General features: G+C 55.8%; 1 protein-coding gene across 1 annotated transcript; it reads left to right on the forward strand.

The window, feature by feature from the left end:
• The first annotated feature begins 18,759 nt into the window (after positions 1-18,759).
• LOC119061017 (keratin-associated protein 6-3-like) lies at positions 18,760-18,936 on the forward strand. Its single transcript, XM_037161400.2, has one exon. The coding sequence runs from the start codon at positions 18,760-18,762 to the stop codon at positions 18,934-18,936; it is 177 nt and encodes a 58-aa protein (XP_037017295.2).
• The last annotated feature ends 513 nt before the right edge of the window (positions 18,937-19,449 follow it).

Below are 19,449 nucleotides of genomic sequence, written 5' to 3' on the forward strand. Positions count from 1 at the left end.
AGAATTTCTAGGGATATAAAATACCCTGTGATTTCAATCACACATGGAATCTAGTGAACAAACTGAACTAACTAGTGAAATAGAGACAGACGCACAGATGGAAAGAAGGACAACGGCCAGAGGGGGCGCACGGGGGGACGTGGGAACGAAGAGGGGAGAGAGCCCGGGGCCATGGACGGCACTGCCCTGAGTCAGGGGTAAGGCACTGAAGGGGGAGAATGGTAATGGGAAAAGACAATCATCAAATTTTAGAAGAAAGAAATATTTTGAACTCAATGAAAACAAATACAGATTTATCCAAATTTATGACCTGCAAATAAAGCAGTGCTTAAAAATATTTTAGAGCACTCTGTTTAACAGGGAAAGAAGCAGTTTCCAAACCAGTAACCAAAACTTCCTCCAAAGAATTAGTACAGAAACAGCGCAGAAGAACAAGGAGGACGAGGAAGAGGAGGAGGAGGAGGAGGAGGAGGAGGAGCAAAAGTCAGCATAATTTTCAAAAGAAAACAGAAAAAATAAACGAAACCAAACTCAGATCCCAGGAAACATTTGATGAGGTTAATGAACCTCTAGCAACACTCACAAGGGAGAGAAGGAAGAGGACAAATCCATCGAGAGCAGGAATGAAGCAGAGGCATCACTACAGACCCTGAGGTCAGGAAAGGCCATTAGGGACCAGGTGTGTCTGGCCCCCTCCCAATGGCTAAGGTGGCGGCTCACGTGCCTGCAGGGCACAGACCGTGGGTTTTTGCCCAACACACCTCCTCCTTCTGGGAGTGTGGAATTTGGCTGCGTTTTCCTGTCTTGGGCACTGAGTCTCTAGGGGCTGGTGGGGAAGGAAGATCGCACATGGGGTGTGGCATTTCTGTTGCTGGGGGAGGGTGAGCTCTGTGGGGGCCTTACATGGGGAGACCCCTCCAATCCCTGCCCCTGGACAGCTGCACAAGCCCCTGGGCATTTCTGCCGGGATCAGCGGGGCCCCCCCAAACTGCTTTGCTCCGATAAACCTCAGCCACCAGCACAACCACACACTGAGTCCGCCCATCCCTCCAGCGAACCCCCAATGTGGGCATGGTCCGGGGACCCTCAGCACAACAGGGCCTCCCCGAAAAGCCAGCTACATTAACGCCACACCATCGGCCATTTCCCGGTTTGGAGGTGTGGGGGGCAGAGACGCAAGAGGGTGGAAGAAAAGCCTGAGGAATGTGGGGCAGGGTGGGGCCCTGCTCTGCGTGGGATTAGGGTGGTCTGACCCCAGCTGCATGCGGTTCTCAGGCCAGAGACTGCACGTGGGAAGAGAGGAGTTGTCCGTTCAAATTCCCATTAAAAGGGGAAAACAGGTAAGAAGAGACTTGAGGCGAGGCCGACTCTGTAGATGATGGTTCATGGAGGAAAGTGTGGAGGACGCTCGCCGTGCGCTGAGTGACGCCGCATCACTGACAGATGCGATCTCGCTCCGCCTGAGAGTCCCCCACGGCTCAGACGCCGCCCCTCTCTGGCAGAGGTGGGGGCTCACCAGCCTTAAGGTGCCTTTCCAAAGTCACGAATCTGGCACTGGTAGAGCCAACCAAGTACAATTGGGAAGAAAACACATGCCAGGAACAGGCACTGCCACATTTCCTCCAATCAGGCCCATAAAAATGTCATGAGAGCATAAAATAAATCCCAGTTCGTGTAATAAGTAGAAAGCAAGCCAAGGTTTTCACTTCAAGGGAACAAGTTTATTAGGAACACAGGGAGGCAGGATGATGCATTGAAGTCGTCCAGGTCAGACACGGACGGCTCCCGTCTGAGAGGGGACAGCGGGGTCCGCCCCAGGGTGACAGCTCATCTGCTCTCCCTGAGGCCGGGCCTGGGGTGAGGGCCCAGAGGTCAGAGGCAGACAGGGGCCACCAGAGAGCGAGGACTCCGCAAATCACGCCCGAGTGCGTGCAGTGAGGTGAGCGTCACCTCGCCAGGTGACCGGGGCTCAGGGCTGGTGCAGGAGGATGTGGACATGAAGACCCCACTGTGTCCTCAGTAGTAGCCCCAGCCAGAGCCGTAGCCACAGCCATAGCCACAGCCGTATCTGGAGCCGTAGCCACAGCCGTAGCCGCAGCCCAGGCCTCCGTAGCCCCAGCCCAGGCCGCCGTAGCCCAGGCCTCCGTAGCCGTAGCCCAGGCCTCCGTAGCCGCAGCAGCCGTAGCCGCGGCCTCCGTAGTAGTTTCCGTAGTAGCCACACATGGTGCTGGCGGTGAGGGTGTCGTTGGGCAGAGAAGGGCTGTGGGTGGTGAGTGCAGTGTGCCTGCTGCTCCCTGCAGGGGCCTTTTATGTGCCCCGGCGTGGGCGGGACCCAGCGCATGGGCTCACGCCATTGGCTAATCCTGTGATTAAGCTAATGAGCTTGTGGGTCCCGGGCCACCAGCAGAGCCTCCAGGAATGCGGGAGGCGTGTTTCGTGTGGGCACGTGGGGCTCCGCTGACCCTTCCAGTGCCCGTAATGAGGGACAGTCACGGGGACGAACCCCAGCTTTGCCCCTCACCTCGTCCCAACCTCCACGCAGGGGCCCAGGTTCAGCAGTGGCCTGGGCCCCAGGCCGTCTTCCCTCGCTCCAGGCACAGAGTCCAATCTGCGTTCTCCTCCCTCGTCTCTCCAAACCCGCGGCGCTCACCGCTCAGCCACGGCTGTGCCGCTGCTCCTGTCTGCGCCCGGGCCCATCGTCCTGTGGCGGCGGGTCTGCGCCCCTGGGAGGGTGGACTGGCCACCGAGGTCCCGTGGCTCCCTCCCCTCCCTGGCAGTGGCCACAGAGGGCCAGCCCGCACCCAGGACGTCTGGGGTTTCACCCACACGGGTCAGCGTTTCTATGGCCTGGGTCTCTGCAGTGGGGCCCACCAGGGGGAGCCGCGAGGACGGGTCTCCCCTTCACGGGGCTTCTACCAGCTGCCTTTCCCGCAGGTGCTGCCGTCTGAGAAGCCCACGAACTCCTGCCACTCCTGTCCTCTCGGACTCCACGAGCTCCGCAACGTCAGATCCCCCCAAGACTCTGTGTCTAAAGGAGACGCCCACGGAACCCGGGCAGAGCTGGCCACACGGTAGACGCAGCCGTCGGCAGCATGACCCCTCGCTGCTCCTTTTATCTATCGGTCACACGTTTGACTTCACCCACAGGACCAGGGCAAATTTCTTCATCAGACACAAAATGTGGAATAGGTGATCTGCTTTTAATCAGGCACGTGTATGACCAGTCACCGACCTTTCTACTTTAATGTTTTCACTAGGACGATCCAGGATATTAGGGGGCACAGCAAAGCCACAGAATCCTGGTGTCTAAAAACGAGGGGATTTCCCGTCTTGGGAGGGTCCCGGGGGGATGCGTGACCCTGCACACGTGTCCCTCATGGACTGCCAGGCTGCCTACGGGCCAGCCACTTCTCTGTGCAAAGATCCTCCTTACGTCCGCCCTGGAGCGACTGACTCCAAGCGGGGTCACAGAGCGCGGCGGGGAGGGCGCAGCAGTCGGGGGAGGCGCAACGGCAAACCCCGCTGAACCCTCCTCCTCTGGAGCCAGGACGCAGGCAGACGCAGGCCGACGCAGCCACTCAGCTCAGCTGCTTTGGTGGGAAATTCCACTGGGGGTTGGGGAGCGTAGCCTGGCGCCAGGGCGGAGCCGTGTTTCCTACCGGCGCCCAGGTCAGACGCGGCCATTCGTGCGTCCAACAAGCCAAGGAGGACTTTACCGAGGGGAAGGGTTCTACACGAACTTAATGATCAGACAGCGTTTAATTTAAAGTCATCGATGACAATTAAATGATGGCAATAACTCGATTGTTCTGCGTTTAGTAGGAAAACAGTCCTCACGACTGTCTGAGCAGGAAAAACCGACAACGTTTTATCTCAAAGTGCGAAGACACCGCCAAAAGTTGGTATCCACATGGTTCGTTCATTCTTGAAGCCTTCCCATTATGAGCATGTTCTGTCGACACTGAATCACACAAGACTCTTTCGCCCTTTATTTCTGCTCTGTGTCCCTCTGTTCCTACCACGACCGTCCTCTAACTGGACACCGTCGCCACACTCACCCCGTCCAGCCTTACACACAGCAGGCTCCTGGAACTTCCACGCTGAAGCATAAAACCCAGTCTACCTCCGACAGGCCTGTGACAACAATAATTTACATTTATAAGATAAATAATCATAATTAAGTAGCGTTATTAGCTGTTTACCACGGGGCTTGGCAGTCTCTCATGACCTGAGGCATTCATAAGCTATTTATTATGGGCAGGCACTGGCCAAGTCCTTTGTGAGCATTAACTCCCGTAGGTGCCGGCGCAGCACTCTGCTGTGTTATAATCGCCCCGTCGTCGCAGCCGGACGGGAGCAGAGCGCAGGGAGGCAGTGCCAGAGCGGCAGGCTCAGCATGGCGGACACGGCCTGTGGCCACTTGTTTGCGGTGTCTTCGCACTTTGAGATAAAACGTTGTCGGTTTTTCCTGCTCAGACAGTCGTGAGGACTGTTTTCCTACTAAACGCAGAACACCCCGGCCCCCGGATGAATCGAGTTATTGCCATCATTTAATTGTCATCGATGACTTTAAATTAAACGCTGTCTGATCATTAAGTTCGTGTAGAACCCTTCCCCTCGGTAAAGTCCTCCATGGCTTGTTGGACGCACGAATGGCCGCGTCTGACCTGGGCGCCGGTAGGAAACACGGCTCCGCCCTCGCGCCAGGCTACGCTCCCCAACCCCCGGTGGAATTTCCCACCAAAGCAGCTGAGCTGAGTGGCTGCGTCGGCCTGCGTCCGCCCGCGTCCTGGCTCCGGAGGAGGAGGGTTCAGCGGGGTTTGCCGTTGCGCCTGCCCCCACTGCTGCGCCCTCCCTGCCGCGCTCTGTGACCCCGCTTGGAGTCAGTCGCTCCAGGGCGGACGTAAGGAGGATCTTTGCACAGAGAAGTGGCTGGCCCGTAGGCAGCCTGGCAGTCCATGAGGGACACGTGTGCAGGGTCACGCATCCCCCCGGGACCCTCCCAAGACGGGAAATCCCCTCGTTTTTGGACACCAGGATTCTGTGGCTTTGCTGTGCCCCCTAATATCCTGGATCGTCCTAGTGAAAACATTAAAGTAGAAAGGTCGGTGACTGGTCATACACGTGCCTGATTAAAAGCAGATCACCTATTCCACATTTTGTGTCTGATGAAGAAATTTGCCCTGGTCCTGTGGGTGAAGTCAAACGTGTGACCGATAGATAAAAGGAGCAGCGAGGGGTCATGCTGCCGACGGCTGCGTCTACCGTGTGGCCAGCTCTGCCCGGGTTCCGCGGGCGTCTCCTTTAGACACAGAGTCTTGGGGGGATCTGACGTTGCGGAGCTCGTGGAGTCCGAGAGGACAGGAGTGGCAGGAGTTCGTGGGCTTCTCAGACGGCAGCACCTGCGGGAAAGGCAGCTGGTAGAAGCCCCGTGAAGGGAGACCGGTCCTCGCGGCTCCCCCTGGTGGGCCCCACTGCAGAGACCCAGGCCATAGAAACGCTGACCCGTGTGGGTGAAACCCCAGACGTCCTGGGTGCGGGCTGGCCCTCTGTGGCCACTGCCAGGGAGGGGAGGGAGCCACGGGACCTCGGTGGCCAGTCCACCCTCCCAGGGGCGCAGACCCGCCGCCACAGGACGATGGGCCCGGCGCAGACAGGAGCAGCGGCACAGCCGTGGCTGAGCGGTGAGCGCCGCGGGTTTGGAGAGACGAGGAGGAGAACGCAGATTGGACTCTGTGCCTGGAGCGAGGGAAGACGGCCTGGGGCCCAGGCCACTGCTGAACCTGGGCCCCTGCGTGGAGGTTGGGACGAGGTGAGGGGCAAAGCTGGGGTTCGTCCCCGTGACTGTCCCTCATTACGGGCACTGGAAGGGTCAGCGGAGCCCCACGTGCCCACACGAAACACGCCTCCCGCATTCCTGGAGGCTCTGCTGGTGGCCCGGGACCCACAAGCTCATTAGCTTAATCACAGGATTAGCCAATGGCGTGAGCCCATGCGCTGGGTCCCGCCCACGCCGGGGCACATAAAAGGCCCCTGCAGGGAGCAGCAGGCACACTGCACTCACCACCCACAGCCCTTCTCTGCCCAACGACACCCTCACCGCCAGCACCATGTGTGGCTACTACGGAAACTACTACGGAGGCCGCGGCTACGGCTGCTGCGGCTACGGAGGCCTGGGCTACGGCTACGGAGGCCTGGGCTACGGCGGCCTGGGCTGGGGCTACGGAGGCCTGGGCTGCGGCTACGGCTGCGGCTACGGCTCCAGATACGGCTGTGGCTATGGCTGTGGCTACGGCTCTGGCTGGGGCTACTACTGAGGACACAGTGGGGTCTTCATGTCCACATCCTCCTGCACCAGCCCTGAGCCCCGGTCACCTGGCGAGGTGACGCTCACCTCACTGCACGCACTCGGGCGTGATTTGCGGAGTCCTCGCTCTCTGGTGGCCCCTGTCTGCCTCTGACCTCTGGGCCCTCACCCCAGGCCCGGCCTCAGGGAGAGCAGATGAGCTGTCACCCTGGGGTGGACCCCGCTGTCCCCTCTCAGACGGGAGCCGTCCGTGTCTGACCTGGACGACTTCAATGCATCATCCTGCCTCCCTGTGTTCCTAATAAACTTGTTCCCTTGAAGTGAAAACCTTGGCTTGCTTTCTACTTATTACACGAACTGGGATTTATTTTATGCTCTCATGACATTTTTATGGGCCTGATTGGAGGAAATGTGGCAGTGCCTGTTCCTGGCATGTGTTTTCTTCCCAATTGTACTTGGTTGGCTCTACCAGTGCCAGATTCGTGACTTTGGAAAGGCACCTTAAGGCTGGTGAGCCCCCCACCTCTGCCAGAGAGGGGCGGCGTCTGAGCCGTGGGGGACTCTCAGGCGGAGCGAGATCGCATCTGTCAGTGATGCGGCGTCACTCAGCGCACGGCGAGCGTCCTCCACACTTTCCTCCATGAACCATCATCTACAGAGTCGGCCTCGCCTCAAGTCTCTTCTTACCTGTTTTCCCCTTTTAATGGGAATTTGAACGGACAACTCCTCTCTTCCCACGTGCAGTCTCTGGCCTGAGAACCGCATGCAGCTGGGGTCAGACCACCCTAATCCCACGCAGAGCAGGGCCCCACCCTGCCCCACATTCCTCAGGCTTTTCTTCCACCCTCTTGCGTCTCTGCCCCCACACCTCCAAACCGGGAAATGGCCGATGGTGTGGCGTTAATGTAGCTGGCTTTTCGGGGAGGCCCTGTTGTGTTGAGGGTCCCCGGACCATGCCCACATTGGGGGTTCGCTGGAGGGATGGGCGGACTCAGTGTGTGGTTGTGCTGGTGGCTGAGGTTTATCGGAGCAAAGCATTTTGGGGGGGTCCTGCTGATGCCGGCAGAAATGCCCGGGGGCTTGTGCAGCTGTCCAGGGGCAGGGATTGGAGGGGTCTCCCCATGTAAGGCCCCCACAGAGCTCACCCTCCCCCAGCAACAGAAACGCCACACCCCATGTGCGATCTTCCTTCCCCACCAGCCCCTAGAGACTCAGTGCCCAAGACAGGAAAACGCAGCCAAATTCCACACTCCCAGAAGGAGGAGGTGTGTTGGGCAAAAACCCACGGTCTGTGCCCTGCAGGCACGTGAGCCGCCACCTTAGCCATTGGGAGGGGGCCAAACACACCTGGTTCTTCGTGGCCTTCCTGACCACAGGGTCCGTAGTGATGCCTCTGCTTCATTCCTGCTCTCGATGGATTTGTCCTCTTCCTTCTCTCCCTTGTGAGTGTTGCTAGAGGTTCATTAACCTCATCAAATGTTTCCTGGGATCCGAGTTCGGTTTCGTTTATTTTCTCTGTTTTCTTTTGAAAATTATGCTGACTTTTGCTCCTCCTCCTCCTCTTCCTCGTCCTCCTTGTTCTTCTGCGCTGTTTCTGTACTAATTCTTTGGAGGAAGTTTTGGTTACTGGGTTGGAAACTGCTTCTTTCCCTGTTAAACAGAGTGCTCTAAAATATTTTTAAGCACTGCTTTATTTGCAGGTCATAAATTTGGATAAATCTGTATTTGTTTTCATTGAGTTCAAAATATTTCTTTCCTCTAAAATTTGATGATTGTCTTTTCCCATTACCATTCTCCCCCTTCAGTGCCTTACCCCTGACTCGGGGCAGTGCCGTCCATGGCCCCGGGCTCTCTCCCCTCTTCGTTCCCACGTCCCCCCGTGCGCCCCCTCTGGCCGTTGTCCTTCTTTCCATCTGTGCGTCTGTCTCTATTTCACTAGTTAGTTCAGTTTGTTCACTAGATTCCATGTGTGATTGAAATCACAGGGTATTTTATATCCCTAGAAATTCTCCACTAGACACATGTGCATGAGACACACACAGAGTTCTATTTAGAGTGATTTTCTTATAAATAATGTATAAATGAGTCTGATTTCAGTCACTCTGACAATCTCTGTCTTTAAAAGTCTGTGTAGATATTCACATGTTGTTCAGCTTCTGATACGGCCTGAGGTAGCAATGGAAAAAGGGTATAAACCTATAGAGCAAAAATATACAGTGCTGGAATCATCACAGGGAAACAATTTCCTTTTCTCCCCCCAAAACTGAGATTTAAAAGTTGACAGACATTTGTGATGCTGCAAATACAGAAACCACTGTGCAAAACAGAAGAGAAATGTGGAGGAAAATACTTGAAAGAAGAGTGACTGTCACCCTAGTGACCCCAAAGAGGCGAGGACAAACACTGCCAATAAACGAGAGGAGAGGGGGTGAAGCTGCTCTCCCGGATCTGTTGGAGAGTGGCCATTTACCAGAGAACAGGAAAGCCAGCTGAGGGTCGCTACCAAATCAGGGGCTGCAGCCCTCTCACCTTGATGTGGAGGGAACGTGGGCCCACGGGAGGGGCTTTGCGTCTTTCCGGACCCCGGGTGGCCTCAGGCCCTCAGCACATCAGGTGCTAGCAGGTCTGCGGTACTTGTGGGACCGAGCCTGTCTGATGGTGGGGCGCAGAGCTAGTGGGGCTCAGAGGGGGACCATTCAGTGAGGTTTAGGGGAGTGAGGTCCCCATGGCGTCCTCAGTAGTGGTGGCCAAAAGCAGAGCCAGAGCCCCAGTCCCAGCCCCAGCTGTGGTCCCGGTGGCCCCCACAGCAGTTCCCATAGCAGTTCCCACAGTAGCCACACATGGTGTTGGTGGTGAGGGTGTCCTCGGGCAGAGGAGGGCTGTGGGTGACTGAGATCTGGGCGCTGCTCCCTGCAGGGACCTCCTATGTGCCCCAGTGAGGGCAGCCCCACTGCCTGTCAGCTGCCGGTGGCTAGTGGGCCGCAGCCGCAGGAACCATCTCTGGCCCCAGGGACTGGCGAGGCTGAGGCAGGGGGAGCCCTGCTGTGGGCCACCAGTGAGGGTCAGTGGTCTCACCCTGCAAGCCTTGCCTGCCAGGTCTTCCCACAGCCAGTTCCACCATCTTTGTGGCAGGAAACCGTTTTCAGGGACAGAGTTGGCCTCGCCCCAGACGATTGTAGCTTTTTTATTTCTGTCTCAGAGATCAGAGCATCCTCCCTCAACACTGAGCTTCTCCACCCCCCGTTCAGGCTCCAAACCACTCTTCTCCTTTCGGGACTCTTCCCGTCTCTGTGGGAGAGGCGGCCACCGCCACAGCCCAGCAGCTGTCACTCAGCCTCACGAGGCTCTTGGTGACAAGCCAGCAGTTTGAAGTCCTGGAACTCCGGGCCTGAGACACTGGGGGTGTCTTTCTCATTGACAGGAGGACTTCTAAGATGGACACACTTGGTTTGTAAAGCATGAACTGTGTTGCCCACGGTTTCAAATTCACAGCCTGGATCCTGGTCCGAAAACAGGGAAATGGAGAGATGTCACTGGATTGAAGAAAGAATCGGAGCTACTTCTTTCTGTGAAAAATATCACTGGCAGGGATGATTTTCACGCCCGGCACCTGCTAGAGTTTCCCTCACACACAAGCTGTTGCTAAAACGTCCCACACTGTGGGAAACACAGGACACATGTCACTGTCTTGCTCTGACCGAGCTCCTGGCTGAACTGAGACGGGACAGACAGTGCTTCCTGCTGCGCTTCCCTGTTTGGAGCACGGCGGCCCCAGGAGTCAGGAGAGTTGGTGCCGTGCGTGGCCAGAGTGGGGTTTGAGCTGTGAGCTGTGTTCGAAACGCAGTCTGCCCAGGATCACTGTCCGTTAGTCACGGTGGTATTGTCCACGCCAAGAGCAGCGAAGCAACTTCTTCCCCTCCCTGAAGATGAGAATAAACCTGAGTTGCTCTGTGCTTGCCCATGTTTACTGTTAACTTTTCGTTAGAAAGAAATCCTCCTTTTATTTTTCATTAAATACGAGCCTTTCAGAAGCATATTGGACAATGCGTGTTCATTTATGTCCACCATGTCTCGTGTGAATGTCCATGTGTTGTGGCAGCGACTGTGGGTCTGTTCTCTGGTCTTTGCATGTGTGTGAGTGTGTATGTGAGTGTGTGTGAGTGTGTCTGTGCTGTGTGTGTCAGTGCATGTGTGAGTGTGTGTGTGCATGGCCGCTGCTCCTCCACTGGGTGTGGTGGGGGGGCTCCAGTGGCCCCAGGGACGGCGCCCCCACTGACTGGTCTCAAGGACTTGCAGTCCGGGACCCCATCGTGACTGGGAGGGTCAGGACAGAGGAGGGGGGCCGAGACGCCACCCAGTAGGTCCTTCTGGCACCTGGAGTCTCGCTGGAAAGAATCCCACAAAAGGACAGGACCCAAAACCGTCAGTATTCTTAGGATTCTCCTTGCAAGAAAGAAAGTCTCCCTCAGGGAGAAGACGAAAGGACTGTGAAGGGACCGTCCGTGGGCAGGTGCGTGAACCCCCTGGTCGTGCCAGATGGACTGGCTCCACCTGCCAAGCAGCTCAGTCTCCCGAGAAGCATGGACGGCGCTAATCCCACAAATGAGAGTGAAATGTCTGATCGCGGCTTCTCCTACAGCCGTCCGTGTGTGAAGGATCTGCCTGTGAACACGCGTGGGTCCTCGTAGACGAAAAATCCAGTCCCATCCTGGGTGGCTGAGTGCACCCCTCTTTAAGGATACAACAGAATGAAGTCAATGGGACTACATCAAAATAAGAAGCTTCTCACAGCTAAAGAAACATCAGCGGGATGAAGAAGTAACCCAGAGTGTGGGAAGATGTATTTGTGGCCATGATACCTCGGACAAGGGTTTGGTCTCCAAAATACATAAAGAAAAAGGAGCCTTGGCATGTGACCGTCCTGTGGTGTACAACTAATAAATGCCCTTTAATTAGTGTTATGGAAAAGTTTTCACGTAAGAATTTCATGGCAAACGCCATGGAAGGCAGAGGGTGTCCTTACGTACAAAGCAGCAGAGAGCCAATCACATGTGTCGTAGCAGGTGATGGCATGTGAAAAGCATTCATTGCATTCTAGGCATGTTGTAGGTGCTCCACATATTTTAACACATTTACTTCTTGTTAAAACCTAGTATATAGGTGCTAGTTTTTGTGTAAGAATTCCAGGGCCAAATAAGGAAAATACTCTGCCTCCTGCCCAGGCAGCTGAGTGGCAGAACTGCATCTCACTCAACACAGGCCACCCGGACCTGCTCTCCGGCTCCAGAGAGAGCCTGGGCGGTGCTGGTCATATTGTGATGGTGAAGGTCATTAGCACAGAAATCCATAGCTGCAGGCCGATATAAATAAATGAACAATCAAGTCAAAAGGGACACTTCTTTGCAGTAGAGTACCAACTAATCTCTGATTTTAAATCATAATATCGGAAAACCCTCAACATTCACAATCCATCCTCATAATAAATTATTCAGGCAGGAAAAAAGGTTGAGGCTGGGTAAGTGTGGGGACAGGAATGGAGTATTTCCACAGTCACAGCAAACCCCTGGCGAGGTCCTTAGTGACTGGTGCAGGAATCCCCCAGGTGGCTCCAGATTAGAGAGACCTGCCGCCCCCTGCTGATCAGGAGGTGGAAGTTGCCACCACCAGCAGTCACTGGGCAGATGGTCCTCAAGTCCCTGCCCCCGGGGGAGGCAAGGACACCAACACTGTGGCCCCCACTGTTTGGGGGGCCAGTGCATGGCCTCGTTCCACCCTGAGGAAACGTGGACCAGCCCTAACATAGGAATACTCTAAACAAAATCTCCCACCGTGTGCAGAAGCAGAGAAGCCAGGGGGTGACCCCCAGCCTGACATGGGCGCTGTGCCCCGCCCTGACTCGGTTGTTTTCTGGACGTGCGTGTTGGGGCAGCTGATTCCTGGGATGGGCGTTGTGAGAGGGGGGGGGAGCCCATGGGCTGGAGGGCAACGCTGAGCTGGGGGCCGGCTCCACGGGGGCCTTAGGAGACCCCAAGGGACACTGGAGTCGGGATGTCCCAGCAGAGCTGTGGGTGTGGGGACCAGAAGGGGTATCTTTATGCCCCAGGCTGCCGACCCCGGGGGCCAGTGTGGGGAGCGGGCAGGGCCTCCTGTGGGGTGCTGGGCAGGTGAGCAGCCTGTGGGGGCGGCCACAGCTGGAGGCCCTGCAGCCCCCACCCACAGCCCTCGCAGCTCCCCCAGCCCTGAAGGGGCCTTCTGCACTACTGGCTGGGGCCCGGGTGGCTGTGCCCTGACCAGGGAGAAGTGGGGACATGGCAATCTCAGGACAGGGCCGCCCACGGCAAGTGACAACATAGCTACACGCATGTGTCTTAGGGACACTCCCCCCTCCATCTCAAAACTTTAGCCCAGGTCCTTCGGTAATTCGCCCACGTCACAGCTTTCTCAGTGACAAGGTCTTCATTCAGCCTGTGCTAGACCTTGTCCTTAGTTTCATTCTGGAACACATGGCCACTCCCTGCCTGAATCAGCTTTCGACCTTCCTAATTGGGGTGGTATGTGACCATCTTCATCCTTGTCCTAAAATATTAATTTGTAAAGCCTACAATTATCATGATCGATACAATAGAAAACAGTGTGGGGCCAATTCTAGTCTTTGAATCATTGTCTTTGGATGTTAATGATGTGTTAAATGCATTAGCATCGTGAAGTGACAGAGGCTGGGAAACAGTGTAGGCGTCACGGAATGCTGGGGGACGACAGACGACGGCACAGAGTGATCATTCCCACCCTCTGAATTCTGCATCAGAAGTTTCTAAAAGGCGGCAGGAACCAAGTGCACACAGCCGTGAACGAGACAGCGGTGCGGTGTCCAGGCCGTCTCCGTGACGCCGTGGTCGCCGGTGGGGCAGCTCGTGCACTTACTGAGAGTGTCGTGATGTCTGGCCGTGTTCCCCACGGGTGCCAGTGATGCTGGAGGGAGCGAGTGTGTGGCGGGGGTGCCGGGGGAGACCCAGGGAGAAGGGGACCCAGTCAAACCCGAACCATTGCCCTGTCTAGGGGAGCGGTACGTGTGGTTCCCACGCTGCTTTGTGGACTTTACTGTGGGTTTGACATTTATCAAAATGAAATTCCGGGAGAAGTAAATTCATACCGAGACAAATACGGTCTTTGGAGCACTGAAATCTGCAGTGAGCTACTTCTCCGAAGCTGACATTTCAGTGATTTCTGTCTGAAAGGCTGAATCAGGTAAATGTAGCAAACAGCTGGGGACGACGGTCTTCGCCATAAGAAAGTAGGGACCCGACTGTGGAGCGGGGTGACGTGGAAGAGGACGCTGCCTTTCTCTGTTTCGGGTGCTGTGACCTGGGACTGGAGACTCACAGGAGGGAGGAGCCCGTGGGAGTGGAGACCGTGGAGCCGCTGGTGGGGCCCCCGGGACGGAGGCGGGTCGGCCGCCCGCTGCAGGCAGAGCCCAGCTCGTGGGCAGGTGCTGGCGCAGGGGAGTGAGGCGCGTTCAGGCCCAGGACCCAGGAAAACGGTGCACCCCATCCCACAGAGCACCCCTTCCTGCTGGAGGAGGAGGTTCTTGTGGGGAGGGGGGCTCTTTCCTCTCCAATGACCTTGCCAGCCTTTGGCAGGCCAGGCCCTGGGGGCCTCGTTCTGGCCTTTTTCCAAAGGCCTGGTTACCGTCTGGCTCCAACCATGCGAGGCCTGAGCGCCAAGTGAACCGGGGCCTGCGGCTGGCGGAGGGTTCCCACGAGCCCTCCCAGTGGGGCACAGGGCCAGAAAGCCCTCAGGGGTGACACGTGGGCCAATGTCAGCCGTGTTGTTTGTCAGTTGTCCCTCATTCCACCACCATTTTGTAGACGGGGACGGAAGTTTCCCAGGCACCAACAGGACCACAAGGGTCTCAGCCTGGGCCGGTTCAGGCCCCTCGGGGCGCTCGCTGACCCCCAGGGCACAGGTGTGTTCTCACCTCTAAGGCTGTGCAGCCTCAGCCCCGCTCCCTCCTGCTGGGGCCCCAGCTGCTCCGCAGTCGGTTTGCTGCTGCCCGCTGCCCGCCCTGCGTCCCTCCCCACCCTTCTTCGAGGAAGCCAGGGCTCTGGCGTCCCCTCTGGGGTCCCCCCTGCTCCCTGGTGGCCTGGCCTGACCCACCCTGTTACAGAAATACTCAAAGAAGATAGTCCCTGGATAAGGCCACTGTGTCCTTCATGCAATCAGGAAAAAAACAAATGCCAATGCAGGACTTTAAACACCAGTAAGCCAGGCTTGTTGCTGGGGATTGAACAGGTTTATTAGGAAAACAGAGAAACAGGTCCCGCGTGAAGGTCGGAAGGCTGGACCCCTGACATCCTCATCCCACAAGAGACCCCCCAGGAGTCCTCAGCACGGGCTCCCCACGAGCTCTGTCTCCTGATCAGACTCAGGAGAGAGGAGGAGGTCGGTGTGTCTCACACGGAGGGCCCTGGAGCTCACATCCGCAGTGAGGCTCAGAGCCCAGGGCTTCCAGACTGTGGACCCCGGAGTCCAGGCGTGGGGGTGGGTCTCCCATGTGTCCTCAGTAGTAGCCCCAGCCAGAGCCATAGCCACAGCCGTAGCCACAGCCGAGCCTTCGGTAGCCGTAGCCGCAGCCCAGGCCTCCGTAGCCCCAGCCCAGGCCTCCATAGCCGCAGCAGCCGTAGCCGCGGCCTCCGTAGTAGTTTCCGTAGTAGCCACACATGGTGCTGGCGGTGAGGGTGTCGTTGGGCAGAGAAGGGCTGTGGGTGGTGAGTGCAGTGTGCCTGCTGCTCCCTGCAGGGGCCTTTTATGTGCCCCGGCGTGGGCGGGACCCAGCGCATGGGCTCACGCCATTGGCTAATCCTGTGTCTAAGCTAATGAGCTTGTTGTTTCTCAGCAGGAAGGCAAGGCCTCCCAGCTCCACAGAAGGAGGGTGGAGGCCGTGTCTCTGGGAGCCTGCTTGCCCCCCAGTCTGCTCCGAGCAGAGGGGACCTGACTCAGGCACAGGGGCGCCGCCCTGCCCTGAGGGGGCCTAGCCAGTAACCCCTGTAGCATCTCTACATCAAAAGAACACCTTGGTTAATCTCACTGCTATTTGCTCCTGGCCCCAATTAGTTTTCCTATTTTTTAAAAAATATTTTGTGAGAATAGCCCTTCTTTGGACCCATGAATTTGTCTCTTCTTTATCCAAATTAATTATCTGCGGGCATTGAGTTCCTTTTCTATTCTGATGCCGCATTGTATCCCTCACCCCATGATGCTGATAATAATCCAACTAATTAACGTTCTCAAAAAGCCACGTCTGAGCCATTATCCTTTCCTACTCTTCGTAATGACTATAATTTTCTTTTATGTGTGATTTCTGCGGAAGGGCTGAACCATGGGAGTTATTCCTTGGGTTACATGTCCCTGCAATTTTTCTTAAATGGAATACACAGTTATAGAAATTAGTGTTCTCATTAACACGAGACTTACAGTAAAGTAACTATCCAATGGGCTGAATGCCATACGTTTCTGTGTATCTGCATGGTAGGTCTCCTCGTCGAGACCCCCCCCCCCACTCATTTTCGCTGCAGCCGGTCCCGCTCAGTTGCTCTGCACAGACCCAGCACCAGCGCCATCTGTGTTCTCGTTGTTGTAACAACCCCTCCCACGGGGGCACTGGGAGGGGAGAACAGTTTCACAGGAGAGAAGAAATGGCCGGGCATGTGTTTCAGAGAATGGCTGTGGGGTGGCGTTCATTCCACAGTGAGCCACGGTCCGTCAGCAGGTTTCGGTAGATCTGATGTTCCTGAGGCAAACGCCCTTCACGAACCACTCGTAACCTCTGGTGGACACAGAGAGCTCAAGGTGTTGGACGCACCCTGTGTTTTAGTCAGTTCTCCTCATAAGACAGAGGACACAGTTTTAAAAAAATTTCCCCAGTTCTCCTGTCTTGATAAGTAGTACATGTAATGAGTCAAAAAATTCCCATTAATAAAGGAGGACGTTGAATGCGGTGGACCCGGTGAGACGCACTCAGCTCTCCGCCCACAGGTGTCTGAGTGTCTCTGTGTGTGTGTTTGGATCAGTCCCTGTCTGCAGATCGGACGAGGGCCGGGCTGAGACGTTCCTATCAGAGCACGCCTCACTACGTGATTTCGCCTTTCCCAGAGGGAGGTGAAGGGGCCTCGGCCACGATGGTGCAGTCACTAAAGCAGTGACTCAGAATCAGCTTCCAGGAACAATTCGGTCAATTTAAATAACACGGTGATCAGCCTTCCTCTAGGCTAAGTTCTCAGAAAGTCACTGAAATTGCTGTGACTAAGCTGCAGAGGTCGATTTAAAAAGAAAACTCCATTTAACTTGGACAAGTTCTTGGTATTTGATTAAAGTAGCTATAAAAGACATTATTATCTTTATGGAATACAGTGTCCCTATTAATAACATTCATTACGTTACATCTCCGTGGATTTACTTCCTTGAGTTCATCTGATTCTTCTTAAGAATTGAGTTGCTCTTTCTAATCATAACAGTGACAGCACTGCAGCCAATGAGATTTCTACTCTCATTTTCTGAATTGTATTTAGTTCTTAAGTACATCACATAATCAAAAAGAGAACAAAACAGTCTCTTTGTCTCCATGACTGTGCCCAGCTACCACCTGGTTTTCCTCCCGTTTCATTGCGGAGCCCCCGCCCCCACACGCATTTCCGAGGCGGATTCTATTCTCCTTTTATCCCCTTTTCCCCGCCTTTCGCCCTTGGTCTCACCACTCTGCCCAGACGGCTCCCCCCGGGGTTCTAGAGGTCTGGCCCTCTCCATGTTACTGGGGCTCTGAGAGAGCTGGGGTTCGCCAACATCCCCTCACTTCCCAAGGCTCCCGGGCCCTCGCCCGCATCCTGCAGGCACGTTCGGTTTGGTCCCAGCATGCCCGCCGCCCCGGTCAGTGCCCTGCTCTGCCCGCTCCTTCGGACCGTCCTCTGAGGCCAGGGCACCTGGCGGCGGCGTGGTGCGGGCCCCACCGTGGTGCTGGCCCCCAGTCGTTCTCACGCCCACTCTCCTTAGAGGGAGCAGCAGGGTGCAGTGCTTCAGCCAGTGCCTCTCTGTTCACTTTGACCCCCACCTTTCAGGGCCGCCGGCATTTCCTGCCGCTGCTCCATCTGGCATGCGCGCCCAGGACGGTCAGTCGGGGCCTCATCTGCGCCCTTCGCTGCTCCGGCCCGAGCGTTCAGAGCAGCGAGGGACAGACCTGCTCCTTGAGTCAATGCAGCCTAGTAGTGTGTTAAATTCTCCCTTCAACTGTCTCATTTTGAAATTACTTTATTTACCACCTGCTCAAAAATAGTGAGAACTTTACCCTGTCCCCTTCACCCAGTCACCCAGGCTACGATCTCTCAAGACCGAGCACAACGATCCAAACTAAAAAATTAACCTTGTGCAACATTCTTAAGGAACCTCCACCCTGTATTTGGATTTCTCACTTTTCCTGCTACCAGGCTTTTTATTCGTCCTGGGATCCAGTCCAAGATCCCACTGGGATCTAAACCCATGTTGGTTCGCCTCGTCTCTTTAGTCTTCTTCAGGGGTGACAGTGTCCCAGTTTTTCTCTAACCTGCATGGCAGTTTGAAACGCCAAGTGTGTGGAAGGTGTGCGTGTATTTTCTCACAGCGAAGCGGAGGGCAGAGATCTGGCACAATGGCAGCAAAGAGACGACCCGGTGTGTTTTCTCGTAGCGGGAGGTGTCAGTAATTCTCCGACAGTTTTTAGAGCAGGTTGTTAAGCTGGGGTCACTAATAAGACAAATCCTTCCACTTCTGTGTAATCGTGGTCCATGGATTTGAACTTCAGGGACTCTGTCACGGCTTTTGGTCGCACACAAAGTGATGGAGGCGCATGTGTGTGATGTGGAAACCCAGGGGAAAAATGTCGCTCCACACACAGCCGGTGCCCCACGCCGACCGTTGGAGGGTTTGGAGCTGAGCCGGCCGCGTCTGCCCGCGCCTTCGTCCTCCTTCTCGTCTTCTCCGCCAGCTTTCCGTCCTCACCCGCCTCTTTGAAGCCACACTCTGTTCCCACCGCTGCACGTTGGCAGAGAAGAAGAAGATGTCATTCAGGGGAAAAAAGAATTTCCCAGGGGTGGAACCTGTGTGGGTTACATGACCTCACGGTAGCTGGTCATGATACAGTGTAGATTTCACGTCTGGAATGAATGAGCCGCCCGACGGGAAGAATCCTTCACGGGAGGCACGTGACTGCATTAGAGGCGCCCGGCGCGCAGCAGTGTCCCTCCGCCCGTGCCGGTTTATGAGGAATTCTTGAGATGGTTATCGTGCCGGCGAGTTTGAGCATGAGGTCATCAGTGTTTGTGGTTTGTCCCACATCCACCCAGTTGGTATATAAGGCCCCGCGTTGACCATGAACTTAGAACATTAGTAATCGACTCTGCTCCTCTACTGAGTCTGCTTCTCACACCATGACCTTCTACAACTACTACGGTGGCCTCGGCTGTGGCTATGGTGGCCTTGGCTGTGGCTATGGTGGCCTTGGCTATGGCTACGGTGGCCTGGGATGTGGCTACGGCTGCGGCTGCAGATATGCCTGTTACCGTCCCTGCTACTATGGACGGTACTGGTCTTCTGCCTTCTTCTGAGGCGTTCTGGGCTGTTCCTCTGTTCAGGACATTCTCTCGTGAAGGACTCCGTGCAGCTCCGGCACTAATTGTTTGTTCAAACGATGACATCTGAACCTTCAGCTGCCACGCAACATCAGAACCTTTGTGACTGAAATGACCTGAGTTTCCAAGAGTTAGAAAAACATTCATGTGGCCGTGTAATGTCATGGGATTGGGCACAACGAATCCGAACCATGTCCTTTGGAGACACGTGTCCGTTCGTCTCCCATTAAAGGCGGTCTGCTTTGCACACCCACCACGTCTGCCCGTGTGTTTGTTTACTCGGACTCTCTGTGTCTGCGTTTGCGTCCGCGATGGCCGGCCGGCCGGTTACCCACAGTTGGCGGCTGCGGTAACGTTCAGTTGTCCAGCTGAGCAGTTACGTTCAGCCGGCGCGCCTGGGGCATGTGTTTTGGGACCAGTTCCGAGGCCCACGGTCGGCTGCACTGATGGGATGGGAGCCTCATCTTTGGTGGAGTGGTGGGCACCTCT

This window comes from Artibeus jamaicensis, unplaced genomic scaffold, assembly GCF_021234435.1.
Source record: "Artibeus jamaicensis isolate MK-2021 breed Jamaican fruit bat unplaced genomic scaffold, CSHL_Jam_final scaffold_474, whole genome shotgun sequence".
NCBI classification, from domain to species: Eukaryota; Metazoa; Chordata; class Mammalia; order Chiroptera; family Phyllostomidae; genus Artibeus; species Artibeus jamaicensis.

Bases quoted from the DNA above. Each gene is read 5' to 3' on its own strand.
- LOC119061017 (XM_037161400.2), top strand. From the start codon at position 18,760: ATGACCTTCTACAACTACTACGGTGGCCTCGGCTGTGGCTATGGTGGC.